This window comes from Oratosquilla oratoria, chromosome 4 (assembly GCF_046742065.1).
Source record: "Oratosquilla oratoria isolate Oo_2021 chromosome 4, ASM4674206v1, whole genome shotgun sequence".
Taxonomy (NCBI): domain Eukaryota; kingdom Metazoa; phylum Arthropoda; class Malacostraca; order Stomatopoda; family Squillidae; genus Oratosquilla; species Oratosquilla oratoria.
In genome coordinates this window covers 39499480-39519897 of record NC_134780.1, presented here as the reverse complement: position 1 = coordinate 39519897, position 20418 = coordinate 39499480, and the positions used below count along the sequence as shown (strand labels likewise).

At 36.5% G+C, this 20418-nt stretch overlaps 1 protein-coding gene across 15 annotated transcripts in view; it reads left to right on the top strand.

The window, feature by feature from the left end:
• Gug (arginine-glutamic acid dipeptide repeats grunge) overlaps window positions 1–20418 on the top strand; it is a 109055-nt gene that overhangs the window by 76010 nt on the left and 12627 nt on the right. For 6 of the 15 annotated variants that reach the window (XM_076183978.1, XM_076183977.1, XM_076183980.1 and 3 more), the window contains 2 exons: window positions 6252–6458; window positions 16669–16716. The exons of 2 other annotated variants lie outside the window; for them this stretch is intronic. In XM_076183978.1, coding sequence (XP_076040093.1) covers window positions 6252–6458; window positions 16669–16716 — 255 coding nt within the window. Of the gene's footprint in view, window positions 1–6251; window positions 6459–7459; window positions 7700–16668; window positions 16717–20418 lie in introns of those variants that run through there. 7 more of the 15 variants (XM_076183985.1, XM_076183984.1, XM_076183982.1 and 4 more) reach the window with 5 other exon arrangements.

The window sequence follows — 20418 nt, the reverse complement described above, 5'->3', positions numbered from 1 at the left end:
TGATGAAATCATGTGTCAGTAACTGAAACAAGACAGGTTTAGTGTAGGTTTCTGTTAGCTGAATAGAATTGTGTAACATAAGCCAGAATGAATGCCTTGTTCGATGTGTCTGACACTCAAAGTGTGGTAAACTTTTCTCAAATTTTTGTTATACCTCCAAGCACACCTCATTCTTGTGATCAAAATTTTCTTAGAATTTACAATATTGTTTGGAGATAGGTTCTCTTATACTGTCGGATTGATTGGAGCTAACATTTTATACATATTTCTTTGTCTGGGACCAACAGTTGGTATCTGCAAGTTGTGGTTTTATGAGACAGTAGGGTTAAAATCATTTCTCTGCTGTCCATCTTTAAAACCCAACACCTTCACCTCAGTTGAAGTGCAACTCTGAGAGACAGACTCCGAAGATATCCGTGAACTTTATATTTCCTCCGCCTCTTCATATCAGGAGAGCTGACAACCAGTGATTTCCTTTTTCCTTGTACCTGTTAGTGACACAGAAATATTGATCCACACTAAAACAACACTGATGACAGTCCAAAATGTCTTCCCAGAGGGATCTGTGGGAGGAACCAAGGATGACTGCCAGCTACTGTGAAGCTGCAAGTTTTCAGCCCATGAAAATTGAGGCAACAGTTATTTTATCCATATGGGTCTTTGTGTGGGTGTGGGACAGGGGTAAGGTTGGTGTATGCTTTGGCTTGGCCACCCTTGCTTATAAGAGGATGAATTTTACTGTACTATACTGGCTGAGTGGGTTAGGGCATCGTTACTTGTGGCAAAGGTCGAGGGGGTGGTGGTTTGAACCCTGCCATCAGCAAAGTTGAACCAAGGGCATGGTTCACAGAATTCGACCCTACAAAGTCCTCTGTGATGGGCACCGTCCTAGCCTTCTGATAGGGGGGACTTTTTGATGTTAAACCATATCATACTGAGTGGTCAAGTGGAAAGGTCAGAAATACTTTAGCATTTGAAATCTGGAAACAATTAAACATTTCAGGGGAATGAAAAGTGTCACAAGAAGTAGATATTTAGGTATGAAGGCAAAGAGAAGAATGCATGAAGGGGTGATTGTGCCTACAACACTGTATGGGGTAGAGACTTGGAATTTAAGGGAAACGGGAAGGAAAAATTGAGATGCATTTCAGATGCAAATGTTTTAAGAAGCTAGGTGAGGATAAGGAGGAGGAATAGAGTGAGAAACGAGAAGTAGTTTAAGTATGGAAGACTTGGGGTGGAGGTGGATTGTTGAGTAAAGGAAGCAAATTAGTTTTGGGTGAAAATGAGAAGTGTCATTAGAAATTGGTAGACTGGGATGAATGCAATGAGAGGCCATTAGGGAAGTGATTGTACCCATGACACCAGAGTAGTGATTGAATTTGAAGAGCGAGAAGGTGAGAGCCTTAACATATTTAAGATAAAGTTTTTAAAAAGCATGATGGAAGTTACGAGGATGGATAGAGTGAGAAGTGTGAAGGTGAGATGGAGAGCAGGAGTAAAGAAAGCTTTCAGTTAAAATTGATCAAAGAATGCTGAGGTGGGTCAGGCTTAGGTAAAAAATAAATGAAGAAAGAGTAGCAAATGTGTGGAAAGGAGAAGTGGATGGAGGGAACTCGAGGGGAACACTTAAGGTTTAAGAGGATGGATAGGGTGAAGGAAGAGGGTAGTGGATGCAAGAGGAATGTCTTGTCAGGCAAGGAAGGGGTGCTGAGATGGGAAAGACATATTGGGGTGGGATGGCATAATGTCAGTGTATGCTTTGATTGCCACCCTCCTTATAAGGGGTGGAATTCACCATATTATATTGAGGGGTTAGAAAATCATGTTCTACTTTCCTACTTTGAAGAGAACCTCTTTATTTTCTGATTAGTTATTGTTCTCTCCTCCTATGTGAGGGGTAAGGAGCCTTTGGTATAGAGCTAGGTAGATTCCTTTCATTTTAGGCTTTTTTTTTTTCTTATCTTTTTCAGTCAGGGTCACAATCACACACAGACACACAAAAAAATAAAAGATAAATAAATAGATAAATCCAGGAGAAGCCAAGGAAAGGAGGAAGGGGTGGTGAATGGGAGTGGAGTATGTGGAGATGAAATGGGTGGGAGTGATTTTATGCCTTTGACTACCTCTCTTGTAAGGGGTAAAAGCCCTTGGTATATGTATGTACGTGTACATGTTGAAAAACCATGGTGACATTACATAACCCTGGTGCAGCCCCACCTTTACCTGTTCCACTACCCTCACACATTCCCTACAACTCGCATACAAACTTTTGACAACCCATAGTAAATTGTGAAATGATAAGATTGTGGCAGTAATGAATGATACTATATGTGAAAACAATAAGGAACTTGAGAAGCATTATATGATATAAAAGTTGATGATGTGTCTTTTCCTGTCATATGGAAAGTGTAGATAATGATGAAATGTGTGGCTGTAGAAGTAATATGCTGTATATTTCAACATATGACACCTGAAAGACTTGAAAAGCATCAAAATGAAAAATGGGTCCATACAGAAGGTCTAGTTTAGCGATTGAGTGCTAACTTCTCCTGGCTGCACTTCCAGATGGAAGCAAAAGGTCATGATTGGTTGTGAAGATGGGCAGTGGTGAGGTGATTCTCCTCGATGTTTGTTCATCTTGGAGGAGCACCACTAGTTCCTTGTCATTTCTCCATTTAGGTGTGAAGTTGTATAGTTATTTGGCCAGTGGGAGTGGATGAATGTGTGTGTGTGAATTTATGGATGTGCTTTTTCATCTTTAAGGTTCTGGCATGATATGGAACATTTAAACAATATTTCATGTGGCCTATGAAGATATGGTAGAGGTGTGTTGTTTTTGAAGACAACTATGTATTGAAGAAGTACCAGTGCAGAATTGGTCTAACCCCCAGGGACTTGTATTGTTCCATGTACAACCATCACGCAGAAAACACTGAACACCTTATCTTACACTGCCCCACTTTCAACCAATCCAGACAGCAACACACATCTTCCTTGAATGACATAGGTCAAATTAGAGGCCATTGCTGGTTACCTGAGGGTTGTGGATCTCCTGCAAGAGAAATTGCAATTGATTGCTTGATTGATATAGCTATGACCATAGCTGTGGGGTACAGGGCTTTCCAAGGTGTTGGCAATGTGTGGTTTAAACTAATGGCATAACATACATCTTGTTAAACTCGTTGTTACCTAAGATGATGTCGAAATCTGGATGTAAATGTAATGGACACTGTGTCTTAATGTTTGCATAAGGTAAAAATGCTGGTTTGTTTCACCTATTTGCTATGAAAAGGGTTTCACTTCAGTGCCCCCACACTAACACTCCCTAGACAACAACACAATATATCTTCCCTGAGTGACTTAGGTCCCACCCAGAGAGTGTAGACAGATTCCTGAAGGCTGCGGGTCTTCTGCAAGAAAGACCAGGAGATAACAGTCACTGAGATGAGTAAAGTTGTTTTGCAGCAGCCAGAATATAAAGAGAAGTTTCACCAGGTACAAAAGAGGTTATTTGCTACATAGGGGGGGAGTGCCATCAAGAATGGTTAGCCATACTATAAAGAAAAGCACCAATCAGAATGGAAGGGGTTTATTTCTCATGTTAACAGAGCCTTTAAGCATCTTATTTTGAAAGTCAGAACCCCAGTTGGTGTTTTATCTACTTAAGAATATATAATGTATTTGTGTGTTTAGTTTGTATGTGTGTGTTTGATTTCCTCCCCTAATGAAGAATGTGGATGAATGTACAAGAAGTTGTCTGAATGGAAAGATTGAGATGTAAGTGATACAAATGGGTTTCAGAACTTGCCATAACAGATAACAGAAGGTTTCTAGATTATGATTTAACTTCAAGATTTATCTATTTATCACAAGGAAGGGACAGCCAGAGTAGAAAATGTAAAGATTTCTAGAAGAAATCCAAAGGTATTATATTGCATTTGGCTCTCTATATACAGAATATAGGAATTCCCTTTAGCATTGTAGGTGTGGGCATTTTTCCATGCTTGCCTCTTCATGCTCCTATGATGCATATGGGAAAAGGTGATGTATTACATGTTACAATATATATATATATATATATATATATATATATATATATATATATATATATATATATATATATATATATATATATATATATATATATAACTATTATTGAAAAATCACTATTGAAATTTCTGGCAATTCTTCATACTGGTTTCTCACTCAATATAGCCTTAGGTTATCACATGAGGAGGTCTATTATGTATATACTCAAAAACTCAAAACAGTGAAGCAAGCATAAGAAAGAAAGAAAAAAAAATGGAGAGTTCACATTATAATCTGGTCACGGAGTAGTGCAATCAGTTATGGAATTATCTCATAAAAGCTACCTTATCTTATGGAGTGGTAGGGAACCTGAAAATACTGGATTTTATAGCAGACATCAATGTATATTATTAAGTTGAAGAAGTAACCTTCCATATACTTTATTATACATCAGGAAAAAAGAGGGAGAGAAACACATTTGTCATGATATGTACTCAAGTTCAGTTACAAATAGTGAACATTTTAAGACCCCACATCTCAAAACTTATTTTTTCCTTTAAAATCAATGTAGTCCCTCAATTAACCATAATATCCCATAGTCTGATTGACACCACACTTCAGTGAAAGAAAAAAATGTAGATCATATCAAAGTCCTTGCACCATGTGATTTTGATAACTTTTGAACAATTATTGTAGGAGATAGAATCTTAGAAATATATATGTATATATATATATATATATATATATATATATATATATATATATATATATTTATATATATATATATATATATATATATATATATATATATATATGATGAAGGTGGAAAAAGAAGTCACGGGTCTAGTTCCAAGTTCCTGAGTTTATTCCTGACCGGTTTCGCTCTACGCTTCTTCAGAAGAAGCGTAGAGCGAAACCGGTCAGGAATAAACTCAGGAACTCGGAACTAGACCCGTGACTTCTTTTTCCACCTTCATCAACTTGTCGCAATGTACCAACATATATATATATATATATATATATATATATATATATATATATATATATATATATATATATATATATATATATATATATATTTTTTTTTTTTTTTTTTTTTTTTTGGGGTGGGGGTGGGGGTGGGGGGGACACCAACATGATCACATAAATTTGTTCTATGAATTGGCTGCCCCCCTTTATGATGTTATGTTAAAGGTAGATTTTCCCAAACATGTTTGTTTCAAGTTCACTATGGTGTATTTGACATGAAGTAACTTTGTTTGTAGTACTTGCCTGCCTCCTTTCCCATCCCAGGGATAGTTCAAACTTACACAATTTCATGTCTGTGTTGCAAGCTGCTTGCAGTGACCTTGTTTGGGAAGAGGTGCCTGTAGTTGTTGTCAAACTTAGAGTCAAAGAGTCCTTAAATGTACAATTTTGTGGTACAGCATTAAGTCAGCATTATGCCTTGGAGAGCTATTAAAACTAAGGGTGAACTTTAAAGTGAAGATGCTATATACTTATAGTTTTATGGATACAACTCTGAGAGTCTTTATGTGAAAATGTTTTAGGTGATTGCCCCCTCATACACACTTCCCCATCTGATTATAAAGGTTACTTTCACATTTCATATTTGCAAGATGTTGATCATGGTTACATGTCAACTCATTGCAATGCCAACTCAGTGCATACCAACTTGCTACACACTCACTTCACTGTGATGACAACTCAATGTACAATGATGTCAACTCACTCCATTAGATGATGACAACTCATTGCATTAACCTGACCTAACCTAACTTAACCCAGTTGGTTTTTATTATATCTTAATTATATTATGATAAAAATGTTCAGTGAGTTGACAGTGCAGCGAGATGGTGAGTTGCAGTGAGTTGGCTTGAAATGCAATGAGTTGACCTGTCCCCATTGAGCATTACTTAAGAGGCGTGTGTGCACATTCTGTAAAAACAGAACTGATAAACATGTAAAGGAAATTTGTAGGATGGATTAATGTAGCAGAGATGGTTCACATATCGGAAAAAGGAAAATTCAGAACAGAATTCAGATTTGAATTTTCAGTTGGTAATTATTTTTATCTGTCATTTTGTGTGAATAAGCCACAGAGCTTTGAATTTTTGAGTGAAAACTTAAAAAAAAAAAAAAAAAGGAATCTGTGGTAGAGGCCAGTAGGTGCATGTTTGGTGTTTGCATCGTCACTTACATATGGCTGGGGTGTACAGGGTTGACATCCCTGAGCCTGGGGGCAAACACTGCAGCAGCTGCAGCCGCTGCTTCCCCTTCAGACCCACTGGCAGCATCTTCAGCTGAACGTCTCCATGCGGAGCGGCTGGCACTGGCTGACCATGTACAGCGCATGCAGATGATCTCAGAGGTCCATGCTCACACTCACTCCCACGCCCACACCCACCTCCACCTTCATCCAGGAGGTATGCAGCATCTTCTAGCCCTTGCACACTACAGACAGTCTAGAGATTTTTATAAAGCTCTTGTTGCCCTTCCTATGCTTATTGCAGGCAATGATTCAAAGTTGCAATCCCCACTTTCTTACCCTTAGCAGTATCATACTTTGCCAAGAGAAATCCAGGGAAGAACAGACTTTTAATTTTGTTAAAAAGCAGCATGGATTTCTTTGAGCTTCTGCTAGTCAACTTTGCATAGGTTCTCATGTCCCATACGTGCAAGAATTACAAAATGCTTAACATGGGATTATTGTTTCTAAGACAGGATATTTTATTCCTAGAACTTTTAGATCATATTTGTTTTCAGCCTTTGAAAGGATATGAGAATCAAATCAGTATTGGGCATTATTTACATCTCAACTTGCATCAGTAACATAAAGATTGCAATATGTGAGATATACTAAATGAATGTGATTTGGAATGACTGGGTTTCCATCTAGTGTGTTATAAAAAAAAAAGTGCTGCAAGCTTTGTATTTAGATAGAAAGCTGGTGGTGCATAGTGGAAAGAAAGTACTTTAAAATATAAATTCAGTGATATAGTATGAACTTGTTCAGAAAAAAATGGTGTTTTAGATAATTTGATTTCTTGAAATCTGCAAACTCTGATAGGATAATTTGCTTTGATATTTTAACATAATTAGAACAAATGTTCTTTTAATGTATAGTATGGATTTCAGTAGCTAGATTATATAAAAAATGTTTCCGTCAGTAAAAGGAATTGTATAGTTTTTGAGTTGGAAGAAATTAATTTTGTAATTTTTAACAACTACAAAACTTAGTTTTTAAATAGTTTAGAGAATTAGTCAGATTGAGAGATACTTTTGGAAGGTAGTTAATAAAAAATTCCACTAGTTTCCACAGGCATAGAACAGAATGAATTGCAATTATGTCATCACTGCCTTCCCATCTTGACCTATTACATTTATGCTGTATGTGTTATATTTACATATATGTATTTTTCATCAGTGGCAGATTTCCCCATCTATTTGCAATGATGGGCTTCATAATCTTTGTGGGATAAGGAAGGAAGGATGACCACCTAATAGAGAGAGATGAACTGTCCTTTGCATTTCATATAACTAGATGACCCTGTGGTATTATTGTTATTATCAATACCCTGTGGTAAATCCACAAGTTTATGACATATGGATCCTGTGGATGACCCTGCTGCCCGTTTCCAAATCCTGTCAACACCAGTTCTTCCACCTGGAGGTGCACCTGTGAAGGGTATTCTAAGTGGGTTCATTATCTACCAACTCCCACTATTTTCACACGAGAACAATTCTCTGCTGATGAGCCTGGAACTTAGAAATAGCTCTACACTGGCACAACATAGTATTTTCAATATTTCATCTCGCAGAGATCTATGGGAGGGTCTAAGTACTCACCAGTACCTGTTTGGCCACAGGTTTTAGGTTAAGGAAACAATAAAAACAAGTAGTAAACAAGAAAATAAGTGGAGGTAAATGAGAAGGTTTATATAGAGAAGAGGAATAAGGCCCTGCTGAGGAGGTATGGTCATGTGAAGAGAAAGGGAGATGTCAGATTAATAGGTGTATGAGACAAGTGAGGAAGGAGGAAGAAGACTGAAAACTGAATGGAAGAAAAGTATGTGGCATTATGGAGAGCAAGTTAAGTGGTGGATGCAGATATACTCCTCTTAGAGACCTGGGGCAAAAGATTGATTGAAGATGTACTATTGCAAGATGGGAGTCTGTGGAGGAGGCATGGAGAGGGAAGGGAGTGTGATGGAGATGAAGGGGTGGAGAGTGAGGAAGTGGAATAGAGAATTGCAAGAGCAAGTTAGGGAAGTTCAGTCTTTGATTTTGTTTATCCTTGCAAGATAGTCAAAGCAGCTAGTCCACTGCTCCCATATCCTTTGGTGGTCAGGGCTCCATAGACCCACTTGTGTAGTTAAATCAGCAACTTCCTTCATTGCAATATTTGTTGTATACATACCCATGGATCTTTCTCCCATACAAGGGAGAATGGCAGAGTCAAAGCACACATTTTTATTTTGTATAGTGGGTAAAAGTAAGGTGATGAGATGTACAAGGGGAGAAAATGGCAGCAGACTGGAAGTGAGTATTAAAGGAGAAAGACTGGAGGAAGTGGATAGTTTTAGATACTTGGGTGCTAATGTGGCAGGAAAGGGAGGAGCGGAGGTGGAGGTAAAATTTAGATTGAGAGAAGCAAGTAAATGCCTTAGAGGATTAAAAAATATAATGAGAAATAGATATTTGGAAATGGATGCTAAGAGGAGATTGTATGAAGGAGTGATTGTGCCAACAGTATGGACAGAAACCTGGAACATAAGAGGAGTTTGAATGTGTTTGAGATGAGGTGTCTGAGAAATATGATAGGGGTTACTAGGCTGGATAGAGTGAGAAACGAGGAGGTGAGGAGAATGGGGGTGGAAAGGGAGTTGGAAGATAGGGTCGATGAAAGATTATTGGGATTGTTTGGACACATGGAAAGAATGAGTGAAGAAAGATTTGTAAAAGAAGTGTGGAAGACAGAGGTAGAAGTGAACATGAGGGGTTGACCAAGGATGAGGTGGATGGATGGGGTAAAAGGGGCTTTGGGAAAGAGGGGAATGTCTGTTGAGGAAGAGCAGGAGAGGTTGCTGATTTAATGAAGCAGCCTTGCTGTGGATGTGCTGTGTCTTGTGGCACTGCTTCTGACCCAGGGCAGTGGGTGAGATGCAGGGATGACATGTCATCCAGGAGGAGCCAAGATAAGAGGGAGGGAAGTGGGTGGGTGGGAGTGGAGTATGTGGGGACGGAATGGGTGGGAGTGGTTTTTATGCCTTTGTTTTTTGGCTACCTCCCTTGTAAGGGGGAAAAAGCCTTTGATATATGTATGGAACTATACATGCACTCCTCCAGTACTCTGGTATGCTTCCCTCCCTTATACACACAATAGATAATTTCAATTACCTGACCATGAGGAGTGTACAAGAACTGTTTTGGCATTTTTCAAAATGGTAGAAGACCAGCAGCTTCTTCACAGAATCAGCCAAATAAAATTGAGGGATCACAATATATCATATCATTGAAAAATTGCAATTGATCATGAAGATGAATGATCACACTAGAAAAGAATATTAACCCCTTCCATACGGTGCCGCACACGTAGGCGTCATGGACTTAGATCTCGGTGGCAGCAGCCAATGCCAGCCGTACGACGTGTCGTAATAATACTCGCATCATAAAATATAGTCACTGCTTATATCGATCGTTCTCTCTTCACCCGTGAATTTTGATAACCATAGAAAATGCGATTACAAAAGAATTAGAAAGAATGTCATTATGGAGGGGCGACTACAATAAATATAATCAAGACGCCGATATGGCAGCCTCGCGAATACACTCGCTCCCCATGACGCCTACGTGTGCGGCACCGTATGGAAGGGGTTAAGAGCCAAAGATCACTAGAAATATTGTACATTGAATTATTGTATAAGGTGTATTTATAGAAATAGACACACAAATGTGCATGTATGGGCCTACATACACACACACACACACACAGCTCATCAGTGCAATGGTAGCATTTGCAACCACCACTCCAGTGGTCTGAGTTCGAATCCTGCCCAGGGTTGAAATAATTTCAGCATTACTGTACTTTGAGGCAGCACTCCAACTCTTGTGGGCTATGAGTTGGGTGTGTGTTTGTGTAATGTCACATTATTACCCATAGATTGGTCATATTTGACCTCTGAGCTCTCACCTGGGAGGGTAATGTCTGTCGATCATGAGTTCAATATGTGACCCAAGACCATAGTGAATCACACACACACTAGCACTAACAGTATCACTAACTCACATGTTAATACACTACAGTGCACTGATTGTGTTCCCTGGAATAAGGAAAGGTGCCACAGGACTGGAAAATGGGAAATGTGGTACTAATGTACAAAGGGCAAAGTAGGAGGAACCTCAGAATTATAGGCCAGTGTCCTTGATCAGCATGTTTGGCACAATGTATGAAAGAATTGTGAAAGATAGGTGGGTGAAATGCTTAGAGGAGAAGGGAGTCATGGTAAATAATCAAATGTGATTCAGAAAATAAAAGAGGGACCAATGATGTGTACATGCTTGTGGTGGTCCAGCAAGATGGACAGCAGAGAAAATCAGTTCCTTGCTTGCCATATTTTCAAAACATGTCAACCCCCTCACCTACATCTGGAAGTGAAGCCCAGAGGGGCTGGCACTTAGTCTTCAGATGGATGTCAAGATCTCTAACTGTTAACTTGAACTTTATTTCCTCCATCTATAAGGAGAGCTGACAACCAGCAGCTGCTCCCTACTTTCAGCCAGTGACATAGTGACAGTCCCACACTAACACAACACAGATAGCATTCCAAAGTATTTTCCCAGAGATCTTTAGAAAGGCCAGAAGACTGTTAGGAACTATAGGGCTGTGGGTTTCCAATTGGTGAAACTCAATGCAACTGTTATTATTGAAAGGAAGATCCCATGTAATGAAGCAGTTGAGTTGTTATTTGAGAGTGGTTGATGAGGGACATGAGAGAGTTGGATAGATGGTGTATACCTGGATCTGGAGAGGACTTTCGACAAGGTGCCACACAAAAAACTAATGTGGAAATTTGAACTCATCAGAGGACTTAAAGTGAGGATACTGTAATTGTTGAAGGACATCCTGAAAAACGGGGAAGTGTGAACAGTAGCAAAGGATGAGATGTTGGATTGGAGAGAGGTGATAAATGGGGTTATTGCAGGGCCTGATACTTGTGCCAGTATCAATGACAAAATGAGTGGAATAGGCAGCTATGCAGACTTGTTTGATGATTGTAAAGTATTTTAGGAAGACCTACATAAGCTTTATGAATGGAGCCAAGAATGAAAGGTGAAATTGTAATGCAAAGAAGTGCAAAATTTTGGAAATGGGCCAAAGCAAAAAGAGACCATTATGGAGTTATAGTGATGGATTAAATAACCGTAAAAGTAAAGAAAAGGAACTTGGGATATTAGATAGGGATGATTCATTACCAAATAAACATATTCAGAAAAATGGAAGAGATGAAAATTACTAATAAACATCAGATTAATGAGGATATTATGAAAGAAATATTAGAAACTGATCTGTCCCACACTGGAATATGTGGTGATGGTTAAGTGAAAAATAAAATACAATGGGTGGTAATTAGAAGGGTCCCTAGCCTGGCTGATAAGACATAAGGAGAGATTAGAAAAGTTAGGATTGCTCAGTAGAATGAGCTGATATGATAATTACTGTGTCAGAACAGATAGGAATGGATGAAATTGACAAGATCAGTTTGTATGGGATAAAAAAAATATCAAGAGGACATAGGGAAAGGTAAAGAAGTCACTGTTTATAAGATGTCAGGAAATCTAGGGTTCCACATAAATGCATCAGTTTACGGGACAAATTAGAAGAAATAATTGAGGTGGACAGTGTAAAAAAGAATTTAAAGCTATTTGATAGATTGTGTAACAGGTCCCCATGAGCATAGTTGCAACTCCGTATGTTATAATTAGAATGATCTGTCACTGGAAAATCGTAGAATAATGGGAGAGATGTATTGTTGATGAACATAAGAATGGTCTTGTGAAAACAAAAATGTAAGAAGATAAAATGCATAGGGCATTAATGAGAATGATTCCATGCCTGGCTAGAGATATACAAGGAAAGACTGAAAAAACAGAGAAAACCTACAGGGATGAGGGAAGAGAAAGAGAAAAGCCATTGTAGTTATGACAGCGAAATACATAGAAAAATTTAAAGAGAGGATCTGTTTTAAGGGATGAAAGAACCAGAAGTCATATGAAAAAGGTTAAAAGACAAATTGTTAAAAAAAAAATGTTAGGAAGCATAGTTTGTGGGACAAATTAATCTAGGTCAACAACAGAAGTGAATTTGTGACAAAGTTTGATAAGTGGATAGAGATTTTTCCCATGTGAGGTAAAAAGACACATACATACACACACATCTGTCCACACTGGAACAGAGAAGAGGTGATTTGTTGAGCATTTACAGAATTATGAAAGGGATGGAAATTCTTGATAGAGACGACTTATTAAAGTGGGACAGAAGAGAAACAAGAGGACATGAAAAGAAACTAAAGGACAGCTATAGAAGAGACCTGAAAAAGAATAGCCTCCCACATAGAGTGATTGATGTCTGGAACAAACTAAACGGAGAAACAGTGAATACCAAAACTATACACAATTTTAAGATTAAACTGGATGCGGGGAGATACAAAAATGAGTCACTATGAGCATAGGTCTCATCCCGTAAAATACAACTAGGTAAATACACATGTAGACATACACGTACACCCACTGGAATATGCAGCAGTGACGTGGTCATCACACAAAGAATATTATAAGAAAAATAAGATACAAAGAGCAGGAATGCTAATTATTGCAAGCCTAACTGATAGAACACGAGGAGAGATTGGAAAAACAGGGACTATCAACATTAAAGGAATAAAGAGAGAGGTGATGTTATAGTGATGTCTAGAACAGAAAAGATAGAGAAAATGGACAGAAAGGATCTGTTAGTGTGTACTGAAAGAACAAGAGGTCATAGCAAAAAATTAAAGACATTGTATATCAGATGTTAGGAAACTTAGCTTTCTATATAGATTTAATTTGTAGAACAGATTAAAAGAAATGATCCAGACCAAGAACATAAATTAATATAAGGCAAAGTTTAACCTCTTTAATATGATGACATCTATATTTGCATCACCGGCTGCTAGTGGGGTGTATGAGGACACCGGCATCAGCATCTTGATTATATTTATTTTATAGTTGTAACTGAGTGACCCCGGTATTGTGTGAATAGGCTTGATCACACTTTCTGTGATGTTATATTTATTCAGGGTGAAAGAGAAGTAACTTTATATTTTGTAATGTGCCTATTCTGATGCATCATCATACATCAGGCAACCAGATTTGCACAAATATTTGACTCATATTGAAGAGGTTAATGAAGTGGGGATACAGAGATGGACTCCTAATAGTATCTTACAATTAAGTAAATACCATTAGGTATATACATATAATGATTGATTTTGTGGATAACTTATTAGTAATTTATATGTAGGGAAAAAACTGTTGGCTTGCATGATTAAGTAACATCTGAGTGGAAACTGATGCAGGTTTTGAGTCATTGCCTGTGTGCTTACATTGTTGTTATACAAGACTTATCATGTTTGATCTGCATTTCAATGTGTTTGTGTGTCTACATATTTTCTAAGTTAATTGAGTTTGTTTATTGCCTTCCCATTCTCACATAATACCACACTAGTGTTGATTTTGAAATGTTACAGTTTATTGTAAGTTGGAATATGATAGCTGTATTTGTTATAGAGTGAATATTATTAAACTCCATTTTCATTTTGTCTTGCTTAGCTTACCATTCTATTTTTGTTGATATGATAATTTGCTTACTTTCTTCTTCTTCTTCTTCTTCTTAAGAGGATTGCTGTGAATATAGTTTGTTGTCCTCATATGACCCAATTCTGTATTTCTGTCCACATGACCTCTTATATCAAAATCTTTCTCACCTCGATGGAATTGTACCAATATGTTGGATCAGTATCATTTAAAGCATTTATTTGCTATTTATTTTATTTCCTTTTTCTATTTTTGGGGAAGGATTTTTGAATGTTTGCTGTTAGCAGTGGCTCCAGTGTACCTTTTAGGCAGCCTAACCATCTGATTCATACAAGTAACACAGATGGTTAGAATTAGTCTTGTGTTGTACCAGGCCATATCAACACATTTCACTCATAGCATGTTAGATACATTAATTATTTAGGTTTGTATATTTATACAAACTTTCAATGTATTTACCCACTTGTATTTTACGGGAAAGGGAGCTATGCTCATGGTGTCCCGTCTTCATATATCATTTTATCTAGATTGTTTTTAGATTCGTGTATCGTTTTTGCAATTACCACATTTTCATCTAACTTCTTCCAAATGTCTGTTACCCTGTGAGGAAAGCTGTTCTTTTTCAGGTCTCTTTTATAACTGTCTTTCTTGATTTTCTGTGTCCTCTTGTATCTCTACTATCCCATTTTATTAGATCCTCTCTATCAATAATTTCTATGCCTTTCATGATTCTATAAATAGTTATCAAGTCTCCTTTCTCTCTTCTTTGTACTAATGTCTGTAGCTCAAGTTTTGCTAGTCTCTCCTCATATAATAGTTCTGAGAGTGTTGGTGCCAATTTCTTAATTGCTCTTCGTATTCTTTCAAGTTTTGTTAAACATTTTTTTGTACTTGGTGACCACATCGTTGCTGCATACTCCAATCTTGGTCTTATCAAAGTGACTAGTATTTTCTTCACCATTTTTTCATCCAGGTATGTAAATGCCACTTTGATTGTTCTTATTAAATTATAAGTTTCTCCAAAAAAATTGTTTATATGTTTCTCAGGTGACATATTATTCATAATAATGACTCATAGGTCCTCATTTTCTACTTTTTAATTTCTTTCTCTCCCAATTTATATGATCCCACTATTCTTTTTTTGCTTCTTCCAAATTCCATTATACTACACTTCTTAATATTGAATTCCATCTCCCACTTCCTACTCCATTCCCATACTTTATTGAGATCACTCTGCAGCTCTCAATCTTCTGCAGTGTTCACTTTTGTCAACAATTTTGCATCATCTGCAAAGAATCTCATATAACTTTCAATTCCTTTATCCCTATCATTAACATATATGGCAAACATTATTGGGGCCAGAACTGTTCCTTGTGGAACTCCACTAATAACTTCATCCCAATTAGAATGTTTGTCTCTTATCACCACTCATTTTTCTTTCATGCAAGAAGTCTTCCATTCACTTCAGCAGTTTGCCCTGTATTCCTCCTGCAGTTTCTAATTTCTTTAGCAATTTCTTATGTGGTACCTTATCAAAAGCTTTTTTCAGGTCAAGAAATGCACAATCAGCCCATCCATCTCTTGTATTACATCCATTAGCCTTGAATAGAAACACATTAAGTTTGTGACGCATGATCATCCTTGTTTCAATCCAAAATGCCTTGGATTTAGTACTTTGTTTTTTCCAAATGACTTACCCAACTAATTTTGATGATTCTTTCACAAATTTTAGCTATTGTATTTGTAAGAGAGACTGGTCTATAGTTAGTAGGGTCTTCCCTTGTTTCCCCTTTAATATTGGTACTATATTTGCTCTTTGCCAATCTTCTGGAACTTTTCCTTCTTTCAATGAACTGCTTATTCTATGTATTTGTCTGTTAGTTTATTCCTGCATTCTCTCAAAATCCAATTTGCCATTTCATCTGGTCCATGTGATTTTCTGACATAGAAATTGCTCAAATGATTCATTATTTCTTTCCTTGTTACTTCTATCTCTTTAGGGGAAATTTCTCCTCCCACTCGACATCTTTAAGTTGTATGTTCTCCCTTGTAAACACCGATTTAAAATGCTTGTTCATAATTTCTGCCATTTCTATTTCCTCTGTGTATTCAACTCCTTGTCGTAATTTCTCTAATTCTTGTTTGTTTTTCAGTTTGTTGTTTACAAATCTATAAAATAGATTTGGTTGATTTTTACATTTTTCTATGACATCTTTTTCATATTTTCTCTCTTGTTCTCTGCACACTTGCACATATTGATTTCTATAACTAGTATATATTTTCCATTTTTCAGGTCTTTTGTATTTTTTCCATTTTATCCAAGCTTTATCCTTTTTGTCTTTTAACTCCCTTCATCTTTTGTTGTACCAACACTTTACATATCCTTTTTCTTGTTTTTGTCTTGGAAAATATTTTTCCGCTTTATAAATTTTTGTCAAAATATTCCATTTCTCTTGTTGTTTCCTCCTTGTGTATCCTTTCCCAGTCTGCTTTTCGAAAGAATTCTCTATTTTATCAAAATTTGTTTTTCCATACATCAATCTTCCCTTTCTATATTTTTCTTCATTCCCTTTTATATTTTTCTTCATTTAGTTCCAGTTCAACAAATATGTGGTCAGTTTTACTTATTGGTGTCTTATATTCTATCTTGTCCACTATTTCCAGTTATGATGTGATTATTACGTCCAGTCTCAATGGTTCTTCCTCATTTCTATACCTAGTCTCTTGTATCCATTGCATCATTGTATGTTCTGTAATCATATCAAGTAGTACATTTCCCCACAGGTCATCTCCACCCTTCACTGTCATCTCTTCCCAGCAGATTTCTTTACAGTTAAGTTACCCATTATAACTATTCTTCCTCCATCCTCCATTATCTTATTTAGTGTTATCCTTGTGTCTTCTAACATATTTTTGTGTTCTCTCTCTTCCCACATAGCCATTTTAGGAGGCATATAATTTACCACAAACTTCCTGCTCTTCCCATCCCTATCCTCCACTTCCATCATAATCACCTCTACTCTATTCTTTCTATATATGACATTCCTCACATTTATATCCTTCTTAGTCAGGAACATAACTCTACCCACTTGTTTTGCCTCTCTGTTTCTAATCCAATAATTATGCACCATGTCTTACACTGTTGGGTGGTAGTGGAGCTTTCAAATTTGTCTCTACAATTCCCATTTTGTCCGGTTCTTTTTCCTTCAGTTAATCATTCAGTTCATTCAAGCTTGTTATTAAGGCATCTATATTTGTGTAAGACACTTTTAATTTTCTGCTACCCCCATCCTATTTTCTGTTTCCCTTCCGTTTTTCTCTCGTATGAACCATTTCCTCACTTTCATATCGAGTACTCTCCAATAGAAATTCTTTTTTTCTGACTGTTCTGTTCTCGTTTTTTCCTTAGCCTCTATTCTTCTTGTTTTCTCTTCCTCTCTTTCCTCTTTATTCATCTCTATTTTGATCCATACCTGTTAATATAGAACAATTTTTCCTAGTTTCCTTGTTTTTGATAAGATATTTTCTGCTGTCCTTTGTGACCTGAATTTGACCTTAATTAGTCTGGTCTTATTGTATTTCCCTCGCCTATATATTTCTTCAATTCCTTTCCTCCCCTGTTTCTTGTTCATCTTGAACTACTTCTAATATCTTCTTTACTTTTTCCTTCTCCTTTACTCTTGTAGTCCTATTTGGCGTATGTTTGTTCTATCCCTAATATAATTATACATTTCTTTTTATCCGCTAAGTCTCTTACTATATTCTCCTTCTCCCTCATCCCTTTAATAAAAGTATCCTTAGTTTGTTCTTTCATCTGTTGTTTTACTATATATCTAAATTCAATTTTATTGTTCTCTTGGACTTTTCTCCAACCCTGTACCTCTTTTGCTATGGACTCTTTATTCTATTATTATTCTTTAATTCCTCATTCTCATCTTTTACTTCTTTTAAATGTCTTTTTAATTCTTCTATTTCTTTATTTAGGTTTTGGTTCTCCTTTAGTTCTTCCAATTTATCAACTCTGTGTAATCCATGTAAGTTGACTGGACCTAACCTCCCTCTGTTCATTTTCTCTAGTTTTTCCTCTAGACTTGCTACTCGGGGGAGGTTGTCATCTCCTCCCTCATTAAATCCATGGAAATAATTATCTTCACCTCCCATTGCACTGCTCTTATCTATATTTCTAATTTTTACCAATCTCTTTGAATTCACCCCTATCATCTGCACATCTTTAGTTGACATTCCTTCTGACTTCTGGGGCGTGTTCACCCCTTCCTCATTTCCTTCCATTTTCCTCACTAATCCCTCCTCTCCTCCTTTCTCTTCACCTTTCCACTACACCACGAGCTTTGCCCTTCCCTACTAATACAACACAGGTACTCCCTCGTCGTTGAGATCCACGAAATTTGAAGTTTATCCTGGAGTTCTAAACTTTGCTGTCACTTCGACTGTCACGTGTGTGTGTATTCCTGTGTTTTTGCCAAATTTACCTACATACTTGGGGTCCTGTCTGTTTCCATTGGTGAGATGTGGCTTAGATCTACATATGTTTTACATTTGATTAATTCCACATCAATTACTCCAAAAGTTGATGGACTTGTACAGAAAACAGCTCCTTGATATCTCTGAGGAAGCTTGTATTTTTCACATTTTCAAAGGTACCTAGACACTTAGTGTGGGGACCAATCTGGGTAGAACAAAGTCTCACCAGATATTTTTTACTATGTTGGCTGATAAATTATGTGACCACCATACCTGGTCCTTTTCTTTCACAGTCACAAATGTTGCATTTCTTATTGAGTAAGCCACTGGTGGCCCCTGCACTTTTGCCCATTTTCTTTACACTTCTTAGGGTTCAAATTCATCTTCCACACTTAATTCTAGTTGTAATGAGTGTCAAGATCTCTTTGTAATATATTGCAATTATTCTTCTTTTGTTGTTAGTATTGCATGTCTTGCCATTGATCTTGTTTTTGTGCTTATCAGTTGACAAATCATGTAACCAATACTATCAGCTCCTTCTCTTTCCCTTTTGTAATTTTTTTTCTTTTCCTTGAGTAAATCTTGATCATCTTCTGGCCATCTGCAGTTATTATTTCTTCCTAATTTTATTTTAAATCCTGTCTGAATATTAAAAAAAAAAAAAAAAATTACAGACTTCATCTTCTCCAAATGATCTTTACATCACATGCTGATGATGCCATTTTTTGTTCGCTGTACCTTGTCATTTACATAAATCGAGAACAAGTTCATCCCCTCCATGGTGACATCCTATCCTTTTATTTTTCTTGTATATTGGTCGTCCAGGAAGTTTCGTCCATTCTAAGAGGCTTCCTTCAAGTCTACAAATATGCTCTATTTTCCATGTTATGTACTTGTGGGGTACCTTTTCAAAGGCTTTCTTTAGATCAAGACACACATTCTCTCCAGCAACTCTTTTGTGGCACATAGATCACCCTTGATCAAAATCTTACTAGATTTGAGTCATAATTTTCTATTTTCGAATCCGAATTGAGTGCTGTGTGCATTTTTTCTGGTGTTTAATTATTATATTTATTTTATGTATTTATTATTATTATTATTTATTTTATTTGTTATTTATTTTTTCAAGGGGTTAAGAGTGGGTCATACTGTACAGCCAGTCTAGTGAATGAATATTTGTTTAGCTATATGTATTTGTTTATTTTTGTACTGGTTTATATTCTTGTGCTCTTGTAATGGAGAATAACATTAACTCTATGCAGATTCTTACCCAGGCACCTGTGTTTATTTTCTTTGTATAAATAAGTGCACTCATTTTCTATGCATATGTATATATGTGGGTACAAATGTGTTTGCATGTTTGCTTTGAAACAAGAATCTTATAGGTCTTTTTAACGTTTTGAATATTTCAAACATATTTTGACAAGAAAAAGTTTAGCTTAATGATAATGTTTATAGTATTTTATGAAATCAAGTGAGTAGGTATGATACTATTTATTGCATTTGTACAAAAGGCAAATAGATTTTGATTTACAAAGTCCATGTATCTATATACCAAGGGTTTTTCCCCATTTGTAAAAAAAAAATAATAATGATAATAAAATAATACTAATAATAATGATAAGAATGTTAGTGCAAAAGTATATGGGCAGTATATCACTAAAAGCTCATTGTGCTTAAGAAAAACATATAGTAGTTTTTTCAGGGAATGAGGATGTTAGTTTTGATACAAGTGTTTGGTGTTCTATTTGATTGAAATAATTCATGCAGAATGATAAGATAATTTTATATGAAAGTTGTGCCATATTCATTCAGAAAAAGCCAGTCTTGAACTAGTTTAGATAAGGATGTGAGGTTGATATGTTACAGTTTTGGCATATATATATATATATATATATATATATATATATATATATATATATATATGTATGTATCTGAATAGAATTGCAAACAATGACGATGTCAATAAAATAATTCTGACAATTGTCCCCAGACTTGAATGATCTGCCATGTGCAAGTCTTTGGTTCTAGTCCAGGGACAACTGTCGGAAT